Source organism: Crocodylus siamensis, chromosome 3 (assembly GCF_052110815.1).
Source record: "Crocodylus siamensis isolate JL-2025a chromosome 3, ASM5211081v1, whole genome shotgun sequence".
NCBI classification, from domain to species: Eukaryota; Metazoa; Chordata; order Crocodylia; family Crocodylidae; genus Crocodylus; species Crocodylus siamensis.
Genome location: NC_143397.1, coordinates 238,515,107 through 238,529,807, shown reverse-complemented (window position 1 = coordinate 238,529,807; position 14,701 = coordinate 238,515,107). Strand labels below are relative to the sequence as shown.

The window sequence follows — 14,701 nt, the reverse complement described above, 5'->3', positions numbered from 1 at the left end:
GGGTGAATATAAATTGTTGTGGCCATGCAAATGAACGCTCTGATATGAAGAATCTTTTGTTTTTCTTACTCAGCTTGTACCTACAAAAACCAGGAGTGCCATCTGACCATCCACTATGAGCACGGGTTCTCTCTCTCAACTGAACCACAAGATGGTGCCTTCTCTAAAACGATTATACAGTATCCCTATGAAAAACTAAAAATGTCCTCCGATGATGGGATTAGGATGCTTTATTTAGACTTTGGAGGAAAGGATGGAGAACTTGTAAGTAACATTTAGCTATAAGAATGAAACCATTGTAGCATGTGATTACTTTAAAGCACTAATTCCTGCAAGATTACTATGATGCAGTGTTTTATGGTCCTTGAATTCATGGTTTGGGACAGGCACTAACAAGCCTAGTTATATGCAAAGCAGTTCCTGGGTACCGTGGTTCCTAGGAATCAAGCTCTGAACTGTTAAACTCTTAAAACAGGAGAATGATCCAGTGGTCTCCTAGGTGTCAGACTCCAGTCTTTATAGTTGTGTACACCAATTAAACAAATTCTGAAAAAAGCAAAACACTAATGAAGGGGCAGATTTTTTTAAAGATCCTGGTACCAAACATACTGAGCTCTTTTGAAAACCTGGCTAGTTGTTCTGGTAGCTGAGTATGTATCAATCACTTCTGAAGATCTAAAACTTCTGATGCTAAAATATTTTCGATAGTCAATCTGACAGGTCCCCACCTTGTTAGCTTGTTACCTGTCAGACTTGTTAAAGCCTGTCAACTCTACCTCTGCAGGTGCTCAGTGCCTCTCAATCAGGTCATTAGTTTGCTCTTTACCTGCACAGTTCTGCAACACTGGTAGCAAGGCCAATAAAGTCCCTCTTTATAGCCAGAGGCTGTGCCCATTATTGAAATACAGAATTAGAAAAAAACCCCCAAAAAACGGGCATGTCAAGTAGTGGCACAGAATTGGCTTGACTGGCAGTTGACTGGCCTCCAGAAAAGCCAGTTGGCACCTGTGCCTAATCCCACTGTAGAGTTCAGTCAGTCTTGAATAAGCCATCTGCACTTGCCAGGTGATCATGGTTACTGATGGAAACGCACAAACTGAACACACACAGTGGACTGATTTAGAACAGGGATGGCCAATCTAGTGTGCCACTAGTGTGCACTAGTATGCCACTAGTGCAGGGGCAGGCAATTATTTTGAGAGAAGGGCTGCTTATCCAGTTTTGGCAAGCTGTTGAGGGCCGCATGGGTAGCCCCGCCTTTTGACAGGTGCTCCACTCCTTGACAGGTGCCCCACCCCCTGTTCACCATCTGGGGACCAATGTCCCAGGGCCAGCACCAGTGGGGCCCAAAGCAGGGCATGGGCTGGCAGGGGCCTGTGTTGCCAGGCTGAGCTGCACCAGCAGGAAGAGGAGGGAGCTGGCCCAGCTCCATAGAGCCCCTGCCAGCTGGGACCCCGTGCTCATGTCACCCTGCTCTGGGCCCTGCCAGCACTGACCCCAAGGCACCAGTCTGGGCCCTGTGCTCCACTGACTTCCTGTCCGCTCACACTCAGTGCCCCCAGCCCCGCAGTACAGGCAGGGGGGAGGAAGGGGCAGCGCTCAGCCCCAACCCGCTGCTTGCCAGCAGGAAAGAAGCTGGTGCTGTGCGTGGGGAAAAATGACCCCTCACCTGCCCCATGGCCAGCGTCCCACGCTGCAGGTGCTCGCAACCCATGCGGGGCTGTCCAGAGCAGGTATAGGCAGCCCTCGGCAGGCTGCAAGCAGCTGCAGCATGGGATGCTGGGCATGGGGCAGGCAAGGGGCCACTTTTTCCCTGCGCTCAGCACCAGCTGGGTTACAAGGTAGTGGGGGAAAAAGCAGCCCCTCCCCGTTCCATGCCTGGCGCCTCGCGTTGCAGCTGCTCACAGCCTGCCTGGGGCTACCTGTGCCTGCTCTGAACAGCCCCATGTGGGCTGCAAGCGCCCACAACGCGGGGCGCCAGCCATGGGGTGGGCGAGGGGCCGCTTTTCTCCCTGCAGGGGAGGAGCCCAGGGAAAAGCTGAGCATGGAAGAGGAAGTGGTCCCTCCCCTGCCCCATGCCTGGTGCCCCCCACTGCAGGCGCTCGCAGCCTGCGAGCGGCTGCAGTGTAGGGCACGGGGCAGGGAGGGGCCGCTTCCCCCCGCACTCCTTCCCTGCCCAGGGTCCCCTCCACTTACCTAAGCTTCCTGCGTTGGGGCAGCCACGTGCTCCCAGCCCAGAAACCCTGGCTGGGGCTTCTGGCTGGGGGGGCAGGGCTGGGCAGGCTCCACTGTTGTGGGAGCCCGCTGGGCTTTCCCTGGGTCCTACTGCCCAGGGAAAGCCCATTCTGACAGGAACCAAGGCCAGAGAAATATTAATTTTTCCAAATTTTTTTTAGGAGCCCCTCAGGCTGGATAGAATGGCCTCACAGGCTGAATGCAGCCCGCGGGCCGTATTTTGCCCACCCCTGCACTAGTGGCATGGGCAGCCTCTGCGTGTGGGATATGACAGGTAGCACAGCAGCAGCTAGTAGCAGATGGAACAGGGACCCCAGGGCAGGAAGTAGAAAGCAGAGCAGCAGATAAGGAAGGGGGAGGGGATCACAGTGGCACTCAGGAGGATATGGGGCTAGTTTGTGGCATGCTTACTGGAAAGGTTGGCCCGCACTGGCTTTCAACCCTGACCTGCTCACACCCAAGTTAGGATTTTGCTGTTGGCTTCATTTAGAGTAAGAGCAGGCTGGTAACAGAAAGTAAAACTGTTTCTGGTCATTGCTTTTCAGAGGTAGGTGCGGGATTTCAGAAGTTAGCTTTTCAACCCAGGAATATGGACCTGGAGTGGGCACTGGTGGAACCGACGAGTTGGTAGCATTGACAGTACTGGTGGTTTTATTAAAATGGAGTAAACTGTACACCCTAATCTCTACCTGATCTAAATATCTTCAGTCAGTACTACCATTCTTGTGGCTGCACAACAAGGGTAGAGTTTTTGTAGCCACTTTGCCCAGGACATATTGTGTGCATGTAAATAGATTTGGAAGCTCAGAGAGGACCAGAGGGAACATTGCCGCAACATTGTGCCGCAATAGTCAGCTGTTTTATATACCCTGCAGCCATACTGCATTGTTTCTGCTCTTGCTCTGTCACCAGACTTAGACCTCTACTGATTTATATTTTTGTCCTTACAAGGCTGTGAACATAATGAACAAAAATGAGATGACAGTGTTAAGAAATGTATGCTTTTTCCAGACTCTCTTCCTGCTAAATGTGGACCTCTCATACAACATCCCAAAGCACATTTCAACAAGCACAGGTTGTTTCATTTGCCAGAGCTATCCAGAAATAGCTCAATACCATACCTCTAACTTACACTGAGCCCCAGGGCTACAGGTTGATCCAAGAAAGGTCTTTGGAAGTTAGGTGCGTCAGAGTGGAATCCAGACTAACTAGCCTACTAAGCAGGGGACTATGTAAAACTAGCTAGTGCTAAGGATGGAGGTACATGTTAAATCTCTCCCTTCTTTGGAACTGAGCTGCTGCTTTCCACTCAGGAGATATGGCCTGGAACCCCCTCCTGAAGGGAAAAAACCAAGCCCTTTCTTTAAAAAGTGAAATAGGAGCAACTCTCATCAGACATTGCAAAAGGGAGCCTAGGCACATAGCACGGTGTTTTGGACTCCATTCGGCAGGCCAGAATACTGAACATTGCATTAAGTTCAGTACTGAACATTGCAGTAAGGGCTAGAGCCAACAAAGCCCTTTGTTGGCTCTAGCCCTGAAGGTCAAGGTATTATCTGATCTCTGACAGTGCTCTCAGCGAAAACCTACTGAGGCTGACTGAACTTCTACCATGTAGTAAGTCCCTCTTCCCTCCCATCCATCCAGACTGTACACCAAAGCTGTTTTCCTTCCCTACTCCAATAGAAGACCTCTCTTTTTCTCTGTGAGTTTCTCTCTAAAAGCTAGAGATTTAATCTACAGGAAGACAGGAAGGGTTATTTTTCCCTAACTTCTTAATGGAACCAGTAGTGTTATTTTTCTGGCCTCATGCAAAAGTGAACCTTGCAACCTTAGGATGTTGTTTCAGACAGATCCAGGATTACTATTGATTAATCTTAATCGCCTAAATATTTGCTACAAGAACAACTGTGTGAATATAAAATTCAGTGTAATGGATGTGGTAAAGGGCTGTTTGTTGCTTTGAGAATATTAGGAAGCAATAAATCAAGAATGTGCAAATGACTGCTCATCTTACCAGTGCTCTAATTCAACCATCATGAACTCACACTTTTCAACTCTCTTTTTTAATTTCAGCAACTGGACCTGCATTCTTGTCCAAAACCAATTGTGTTCATCATTCATTCCTTCCTTTCAGCTAAGATTACGAGACTTGGTTTGGTAGCATAAGTGGGATTCATCTGTTTCCTAAAAGAAAAATGGAGCTGCCATGCTAATCCGAAATACAATCAACATTAGAAACCTGTAGCTGCTAGCAGTGTACAAACAACTGGAGTTCAATGCAGGGACTTTAGCTCTGGTGATTTCTGAAAATTTTCCAAGGTACAGCCTTCATTTTGAAAGGGAGGCCCAAAAAAAGAAAACACACCAACATGTTTAAAGACCAAGAACAGTCTTTTAAAATCACTGTTAATTGCAGGATACAACAACATAGCTTATTGTAAATAATGGCAAAAAATGTAAAACCGCATACTGTACAGTGGAAATGAGCAGTGCCATATATATATGTAGACATTTCAAAATCATAAACTGTGCCTATTTCAGAGTATTTGTTTATAAAAACTAAGTAAGGGCTAAGCAGAAGACAGAACAGACACTATCAGCTGCAATTCAGTCAAGCTTTCAGTTTTGAAATGTCATAGTGAGTAGAGACTCTACAACAAAGGTTTCAAAAACAAATTGTTATCTTCCTCCCAGTTTGTTCACTATTAAATACGTTGCTGTTCTAGATGAGCCATGTGAGGCAGCTGCTGGAGTACCCCAGCAGATACATTTTGGCTGGGTCCTGTAAACGGCCCAACACTTCCCTATTGCCCACACATGTAAAGCTACCTGTGTATGACGAAGTCTGAATAGCAATAGCTATAGGGATGTATCAAAAAGCCGTCAAGCAGAAGAGAGCACAAAAGGGGCATGTTTCAGAAGTGTCCTTAATTAATGAGCACATGGGGTAATTTTTTTCAAAAGCACTCAAAATTACTTAGGAGTTTAACTCCATTGAAAGTCAGTTGTACCTATGATCCATTTTGAAAAGGTCTCCAAAATTCTTACAAGCTTTTGAAAATGTTGCCCAAAAAATTAAGTGACTGCACCCCACTTAAAATCGTGAACTAGAACTGTCACTGTGTCCTGCTGTTAAATCAGCTGAATTGAAATGGACTTCATTAAGACTTGCATTTGTTTAGCTCAGTAAATTAATTTAAAATGCACGTTTGAGATCCAAGAAGTGGCTTAAAATGTATTATTAGCAGTAAAATGAAAATAAAATATTGATCAAATAGAATTTATATTGCTTTTAAACTGCAACAGAACTGCTTCAAATAGGTCTTTATAATGTGTTGATGCTAAAAAACATGTTTTGAAAGCCAGAGCCTTAAGTGGTCACAGTGTAGCACTGCAGTGGTTCATTATTGTTACACTTGAAAAGCCAAGTCAGTTCTAAAATAAATGCTACTCACTGAGCAAAGGAAAAGAAATTAAATGCTCTAAACACAATTTGTTTCCATATGAACTGTTTTATGTTAAAGTCCTAAACATAGTAACAAGGCCAATGTTTCCACATAAAATAATCTATAATTTTATAATGAGCTAACTAGTAATAGAAACTCCTTTACAAGTTAAGAGATGTTGGGCTAAATTCACATAAGTTGTATTGTACTTGCAACCATTACACCCAAAGAAGACAGACTAAATATTTGAAATCGTTATCTTCACAAAAAATCCTGAAAACAATTGGTCTATCTGAACTCTTTTACTTTGATTTGGACTTATGTAAGGAACTAAAACTATCTAAAATATGTAAATTTAAATAATATACCAATATTTTCCAATAGTGTGCATTTCTCACCTCCTCAAAACTGATAGTCATACAGTTCCTTGGCACAAAGTGTTGGTCTTTCTGGCTTAAGTTTTCACAATACTCATATTGCCTCTTTTGGGAGGCAAATGTATGTCATATATTTGGGGACTGGCCTTTGATCACAAGATTGTATTTTAGTAGCAGCCTGTGCAGAGCATGTAAAAAGTAAATTCAAAATTGTATCCCTCTGTTAAATCATTACATCTTCCAAGTCACCCAAGCAAAGTGTTTTGTTTTGGTTTTGTACAAGTACAAATACTTAATGAATTTGGATCCATATTCCTATGGAAATTCCAGAGATTAAAGTAGCAACTGATGTACTGTGGGTACGGTGAAATGAAAATGTAAATTATACTGCACTATCTCCTGATACCTTTTAACACTTAAGATCACTGGAATGTTATAAAATTACATGTATGTGCATTGTAAATAATCAGAATTCATATATCTGTGTCAACAAATAAATTCCACAATATGTAATCTAAGGTGCTCAGTACCATATGAAGTATAAGTGAATAACTAAATAGTCTGCAATGAAAGTGCATATTATATATTTATAGACAAATTAAAAAATGGTAATTACAAATGTTATTTCTTCATTTACAGATTTTGGACTGATTCTTATTTGGATGGGTTTGACAAATGAAATATGACCTTACTCTACATTTATAAGAGTATAGTTAATATTTATATTTTAGAGGAAAAGAATATATTTAATAAAAGTCATTTATTGGATTTTTGTGAGGTGAGCTTAATTGGTATAATAGGCTAGTTAAGATGCTATACTTGCACCATTTTTGGTCCTAGGGAAAACAGGCATAATTTCAGGTAAGCACATGAAAATACTACTATTCAGCATTGTATTTATAACATGAGGCTAGACCGTTCTGAAATTAGTCAAAGCTTGTTAATGGTATCAATCAGCAATATTTGGTGGCCTGTGTGAACTAAGCCGATGATGACGATGCATCTCCTTCACATGGGCATCTCAGACATGGGTGGGTCCAGGATTTTGTAAAGGGGGTGTGTGAGCAGCAACCAGCACTGCAGGGGTGGCAGCACTCCTGCTCCCGGTCTCCTTGTTCCCCCCACCAGGATGGCAGACCGCCTACAGGAGCAGCAGTCAGGGATTGTTTTTTTTATCCCTCAATTAGATAAGAACCTTCCCTCCCCCTCCCTGCTCAGAGGCTTGTCGCCTCCCATCCCCTTCTTCCCCTGCCTGCCAGTGCTGCTGTCCCTAGCTGTTCCAGGGATGGGAAGGAGTCTCTGGAGATCCTCCTGCCCTGCTTCAGCCAGGCTGCATATGGACCCAGGCTTAGCCAAAAACAACAGCAAGTAGGTTGGGTTCCTTTTCCCCATGCCTGCTCCCAGGCTGGTAGGAACTGGGTAGGGAGGAGGAACTGACCCACTGCTGCTGCCGTCCCTGGATGAGCCTGACTCCCCGCAGAGCTAGAGTAGGCAAGGGCAGTTCTGGAGCCTGCCCCCATCCTTGCCCCTGGGGTAGCTAGGGATAGTGGCAGCAGGGAACAGGGGAGGAGATCAGAGGAGGGAATGTGCCACTGAGCAGAAAAGGGAAGGGAAGGAAGAGGGGCAGAATTCATACTTAATTTAGGGTGTTAAAAAAGATCTCCAACAGCTGCTCCCATGGCATTATTAGCTGAACACGGGGGTGCATCCAATGCCACTGCACCCCCTCTGGACTGACCCCTGATTAACTGGCAGCTGAACAGAGCCACAAAGATCAAAGAGGAAATGACAAGTGCACTGACTTCCTTGGGATCAGATGTGCAGGAGGATTGAGGAAACGTATTTTTGTACACCTCCCCAGCAAGAAACTTTAGCACCTCAGGCACCTTAGATATTTAGGCAGCACCTGAGCAGGGTTCTAAGTAGCTCAGCAATGCCTAAATGTTGGACTTGGGTGTTTAAGGCTTAAATCCTCAAAGGTATTTAGGTCCCTAATTCCCACTGCATTTCAGTGGGAATTGGGTATTATATATCCCTCCACCCGTTGTGGATTTATCTTATACTTCCTGTAGTATCTGCTTTCTTGGTGGTAGCATTAGGGTAATGAGTGGATATACCCATGTTTGAACAGTTCTCAAAAAACTAATATTCCACCTTAATTTTTAACAACAAATGGTCAGGGAAAGAAGATGGAGTTTGTTTTCCTCACTCAAATTCTTAATGCCTTAAGCAGAAAATCTAGCTGAGTAATCTTATGTATTAAAGCTGTTAATTTACCAAGGCACACAGCAAATTAAGGGAGAAAGTGCTGTCTAATTTGGGGCATACTAAAACAGCCTTATCACAAAGGCTGTTCAAGAGGATGACTTTTAATGTTCATCATTCTTTAAAACTATTGCAGGAAACTAGAATACTCTAACTGGAAAACCCGTGTGGAAACATCCCCATTAATAAGCACAACTTTACTTGCGCTAACAAACATGGAACACGTAGACAGGAGGTGTTACAAGACTGTTACTGTTATTCTGTCATAAAATACAACAAATCCAATATGCTGGAGATACATTCAGATGCTTGTTCAGTGCCCTGCTCCTTGGAGTAAGGATGTGTTAAAAAAAACCAAACAAACTATTATGTGGGCATTTGGGACTGTCTTCCCCCAGAAAGGAGTAAAAGTCAGGTTTACTATAATGGGATGAGCTGGGCAGGAGCTATTTACATTAAAGATCTTTTGAAATGGTTGGAGAGGGAAAGAAAAAAACCCAACAGCTTTCTTAAGGATACAGTGTAAAATAACGAGCAGCCTTTTCATGCACTACTGAATACTTTGCTGTCACGGAGCATTAGTAGTACTTTTTACTATCTTTGCCAAATAATTAAAGTTCCAAACTCTGGATGTAAATCAAGTGTTCCTATATCCTGGAAGAAATGGAAACATGCTTTATCTAGCTTATATTATCAGCCAAATTTAAGGTTTCCTGGCCCAGCCTCTTCTGCGATTTTATAAAATGATACTCCTTCAGATGGCATTTCAGTGTCCCCTTCTTGCTTCCATTTACAAATGAACTGGAGCGTTGCCTTAAAATGTGCCTCAAAATATTGCCATCTCTTATACTTCTATATTTCCTTACTTGACTGAAGAAAAATATTGAGCAGATGTACTTTATCCAAGTGCCAGAGTGATGAAACATTAGGACTATTTTGCCAGCAGGGAGAAAAACTTAATCATATACAAGGTAATTGGAAAATGGTATTTAATGTGGAAATTCTTGAACTGAAAGGGGAATAGATGTTATCACCAATAATGCTGCTAATTATAAGTTAACTGCTAAAAAATAACTCTGTATCAGCATGATTTTGGTTTTTTTAAACTGCACTGGCTAACCCAGAGAAAACTCTTAAATCAAACAGTGCACCATGCTATGTACTTACCAGCAACAAGGATTACAGCCATTTCCCCCTAAACAGCAAGGCCAGCAGAAGCAGTTTTTCCACATCAGTAGTTGAAAAGCAATGATTATATTTTTTGGACATTCATAAAACTGGTCTTCATGCAAATAAGTATAATTGAAGGATTGAAAAATTATGCTAAGACCTGAAGAATTCCTGTCTCTGGGGAAATGCTTATTCTGGGTCAAGTTTTAAATAAGATGACTGCCAGAAAATAGTGTTCTGGGGACTCAGACTGCAAACTCACCAATACGTATTGTAGCTTGCACCACTACTAATCTTAAAACAGCATGACCTGAAGAGACAGATTATGTCTAGGATAGGAAATAGGCAGGTGGCTATCAGGGGAATAAGACTCATATATCATATCCTGCATTTCAGATACAGAAACAAGCAGCCAGATCTATAAGCATTCTGCTATAAGGCCCTATTCAGATTTGATCCAATTCTCCCATGGAGATCAATGGCAAAACAGGATCAGAGGTATTTAGAGAGTGGATGATCTTGCAGTCTTGTTTTCAAATTCAAAACTTGGAAATAATGCCTTTTGTTCCATACGGGCAATTGGTAAAGCCTGAAAGGTGTTATCTAAGTGCAGTCCTGGGCTCCACAATTCAGAAAGGATGTGGAGAAGCTTGATAAAGTCCAGAGGAGAGCCATGCAAATGATTAGAGGACAAGAGAGCAGGCCTTATGACAAGAGGCTGAGAGACATGGTACTCTTCAGCCTGGAGAAGCATAGGCTCAGGGGTGACTTGGTAGCAGCTTATAAGTACATAAGGGGTATGCACTGGGAACTGGGAGAATGACTGTTCACCAGAGCACCCCATGGGAAGACTAGGTCCAACGGTCACAAACTCTTGGAAGACTTTTAGGTTGGACATAAGGAAAAACTTTACTGTCCAAGTCCCCGGGGTCTGGAATAAACTCCCCCCAGGGGTGGTGCAGGCTTCCTTTAAGAAATACCTGGATGCCTATCTTGCTGGGATCATTTGACCCCAGCTGACTTCCTGCCCTTTGGGCAAAGGGCTGGAACCGATGATCCTGCAAGGTCCCTTCCAGCCCAAATGTCCGTGAAATCTATGAAACGTAGTGTCATTTAGTCCAAAGCATAGACCAACACAGAAGAATGGGGAATTGTAATGTAACATCTAGGTACACTGGCATCTCCACTCTATGGCTAAGGACTGAAGTTGTACATAAACTGGTTTAAGTTATCAGAAACTTGTTTAAACCTATAACAGAACATAAGTTCAGTGCACATAAACCAGGTTCAAAAGGGTCAAACTGGTTATACAACTTCTTGCCAAGACCCTTTCCTGGTTTAAGTTAAACCAGAGTCCTCCAGCATCCCAGCATGCTCTGCAGCCCTGGGGTGGGTTGTGCTCTCTGTTCCAGCAGAGCAGGGCTGGTCCTGCCCCTCTGCTCTTTAGCCCAAGCAGGGGTATGGCATGGCCAGATGCATCCTGGCATGGCCCCTTGAAGGCAAAATGGGCAGGGAGGGGGTTAATTTTCCCCTCCTTCCCCTTCCCCCCACTGCAGCAGGGTCTACCTGTCTGGTGGCTGGGGCTGGCAGACCCCAGCTGCAGTCCCCAGGGCAGAAGGGACAGAGGGAAGAATTAACCCACTCCCTGCCCCCTTCACCTTAACAGGGCCATGCCCCCTCCCTGCCACTAGAGCAGCCTTTGTCAGGGTGCCCAGGAAGGGGTTTATTCCCCCTACCTTCCCCTTTCCCACCAGCAGGGACTGCAGCCATCCCACATGGCCCTATTAATACTAAGGGGGCAGGGATGAAGTTAATTCTCCCCCGGGGGACCACAGCTGCAGTGGAGCAGCCCCCCTCTGCCTGCCCTGGGGGTGGGGAAGGGGGCTCTGTGCAGTGCTGCCCAGCCCCAAAGGGGAAGTCTTTCCCTTCCTCCCCCCCCACCAGGGGATGTGGGCTCTGTGCGGCTCTGTTTAGCCTGGGTGCAGGAAGTGGCTGTCAGTGAGCCGCAGCCTCTCAGAAGGGGCCCGGCCCCACCCCCACAGCCCAGGCTGGCCCTGCTCAGCCTCGGCCAAGACAGCCACATGGTGGGGCCAACCCGAGCTGGGCCGCAGGGGTGAGGCCCTCTCCAGCAGCTGCAGCTCAGTGACAGGGAAGCTGAGCTTGGCCTGGCATGCAGAGTTGGTGGCTGGCAAAGCAACAGGCTACTCAGGCTGGCTCAGAGGTGCTGGTGGGCCCAGAGCCTGGCAGCTGCCCACCACAGGGGCTCACTGCAGACACACGAGCCCCCGCAATACCTCTGAGCCAGCCCGGGTAACCCGCTGCCTGGCCGGCCACTGCCCAAGCATGCTGGGTCATGCTGCTGTCATGGAGAGGGCTCAGCTTCCCTGTTACTGAGCTGCAGCTGCTGGGGAGGGCCTTGTTCCGCAGCCTGGCACCACCATGCAGCTGTCTTGGCTGGGGCTGAGCAGGGCTGGCCTGGGCCACAGGGGCAGGGCCCTCCCCAGCAGTTGCAGATGCTGCCCATACCCAGGCTGGGCAGGGCCAGGCAGTGCTGCCCAAACCCTCCCCCCCTCTGACCACCACCTGTTCTGTGGCGGTGGGGGGGGGCACGGCAAGAGGAAGAGGTGGAAGAGCCCCCCTCCAGTAATGCAGAGCCCCCCCTCCCTGCCCTGCAGCTGGTGGGGGGGGGACAGGAAGGAGGAGAGGGAAGAGTCCCGCTCTGGGGCTGGGAAGTGCTACACAGTCTCATAGTTTCATAGTTGGTAGGGTCGGAAGGGACTTGAGCAGATCATCAAGTCCAACCCCCTGACATCGGCAGGAAAGGATGCTGGGGTCAAATGACCCTGGCAAGGTGTCTATCTAGCCTCCTTTTGAAGACCCCCAAGGTAGGAGCAAGCACCACTTCCCTTGGAAGTTGGTTCCAGATCCTAGCTGCCCTGACTGTGAAGTAGCACCTCCTAATATTTAGCCTGAATCTACTCTCCGTCAACTTATGGCTGTTATTCCTTGTTACGCCCAGTAGTGCTCGGGGGAACAGGGACTCTCCCATTGCCTGCTGATCTCCCTTGGCCAGTTTATAGACGGCCACCAGATCCCCCTCAGCCTTCTTTTGTGGAGGCTGAACAGGTTCAGGTCTCATAGCCTCTCCTCATACGGCCTGCCCTGCTGCCCCCTGATCATGCAAGTGGCCCTCCTCTGGACCCTCTCCATGTTGTCCACATCCCTCCTAAAGCGTGGCGCCCAGAACTGGCTGCAGTACTCCAACTGCAGCCTGACCAATGTCATATAGAGGGGAAGGATCACCTCCTTGGACCTGCTCATGATGCATCTGTGGATGCATGACAAGGTGCAGTTAGCCTTCCTGACTGCGTCCCCACATTGGCATCCCATGTTCATCCTGGAGTCTATAATGACTCCAAAATCCTTTTCTGCCTCTGTGCTGACGAGAAGGGAGTTCCTCAGCCTGTAGGTGTGCTGATGGTTCTTTTTCCCTAGGTGCAGTACCCTGCACTTGTCAGTGCTGAATCCCATCTTATTCTCATCCGCCCACCCCTCTAACTTGTCCAGATCCAATTGCAGTCTGTCACCCGCTTCTAGCATACCCACTTCTCCCCACATCTTAGTGTCATCTGTGAATTTGAACAAGGTGCTTTTCACCCCCTCGTCCAAGTCGCTGATGAAAATGTTGAACAGCATGGACCCAAGGACCGAGCCCTGGGGGACCCCACTGAGGCAGCAGGGGGAGGGGGAAGAGGGAGGGGAAAGAGTCTCCTTCCATCACCACACAGAGCCCCCCCTCCCCACCCTGTGGGTGAGATGGGGAGGAAAAAAAAAAAAAAAGAGTCCCCTTCTGGGGCCAGGCAGTGCTGCACAGAGCCCCCCTCCCCACCCTGCACTGGTGGGAGGGAGGGAGGAAGAAGGAAAAAGTCCCCCTCTGGGGTCGGACAGTAGAGCTGTGTGCCCAGATTGCTCCCAGCTGTCAGGGAGCTGTTGCAGGGGGTGGGGCTCTCCCCTTCATTCCTACCACAGGAGTCTGGCTATGTCCCATCTGGCCATGCTCCCTCTTCACCCACCCTCCAAACCCTGCAGGCCAAGGTGGGGGGGTTTAAACCCCTCAGTCACTCAGGCTTGCCAGAACTTGGCCATGCCCCCCCTTCCCTGCTCAGTTTCCCTGTGGAAGGGAAGTGCTGGCTGTGCTAGTGCCCCTGGGCTTCTGGCCTGATTAACGGCAGGCATGTGTCTGCATTTCTAGAATGAACAGTGGATGTCTGTCCACTTGCAGATCAGTTCAATCTCTGCAGGTTAGACTAATCTGAAAATACTGAATCAATTCAGGCTCAGGCTTTGTAAGCGTCTGTCCCTAGCTTGTGAGGCTTATTATGCACAGTATCCCATTAATCAGCAATGTGTGTATGCTCATAGAGCAGTAAACCAGCACAGATTATAGACATATCATGTGAGAAAAGTCATTACATTATCATAGAAACAATGAGTCGGACCCCCTGCCATGGGCAGGAAGGAGCACTGGGGGTGGGAGGGGTCATAAGACCCCAGCCAGGTGCCTATCCAGTCTCCTCTTGAAGATTTCCAGGGAAGGTGAGAGCACCACCTCTCTGGGAAGCCTATTCCAGGCTCTGGCCACCCTTACAGTAAAGTAGTTCTTCCTAATATCTAACCTAAACCTATCTTCCCTCAGCTTGTGGCCATTGTTCCTGGTGACTCTAAGGGGGGCCCTGGTGAACAGACTTTCCCCGAGTCCCTGCTGGTGGCCCCTGATAAGGTTGTAGGCAGCCACAAGATCCCCCCTCAGTCTCAGATTCAGGTCCCTCAGCCTCTCCTCATAGGGCTGGCCACGGAGGCCCTCAACCATACAAGTGGCCGTCCTCTGGACCCTCTCCAGGTTCTCCACGTCCCTCCCAAAGTGCGGCGCCCAGAACTGGACACAGTATGCCAGCTGCGGCCTGACCAGCACCACATAGAGGGGGAGCAAGACCTCTCTGGACCTGTTAGTGATGCCCCTGTTGATGCAAGACACAGTGCGGTTGGTTCTGCCTATTCCTTCGTCACACTGGCGACTCATCCTGACTCCAAGATCCCTCTCTGCCTCTGTGCTGCCGAGAGGGTCAGCCCCTAACCTATAACCATAATGCTGGTTCCCTCTCCCCAGGTGCAGCACCCTGCACTTGTCCTTGTTGAACTGCATCC

At 47.3% G+C, this 14,701-nt stretch overlaps 1 protein-coding gene across 1 annotated transcript in view; it reads left to right on the top strand.

Moving 5' to 3' along the window:
• Positions 1-6,829, top strand: part of SNTB1 (syntrophin beta 1) — a 198,133-nt gene extending 191,304 nt beyond the window's left edge. The window contains exons 6-7 of the mRNA XM_090040573.1: positions 74-264; positions 4,312-6,829. Coding sequence (XP_089896699.1) covers positions 74-264; positions 4,312-4,404 — 284 coding nt within the window. The 3' untranslated portion in view covers positions 4,405-6,829. The remainder of the gene's footprint in view (positions 1-73; positions 265-4,311) is intronic.
• Positions 6,830-14,701: the final 7,872 nt, after the last annotated feature.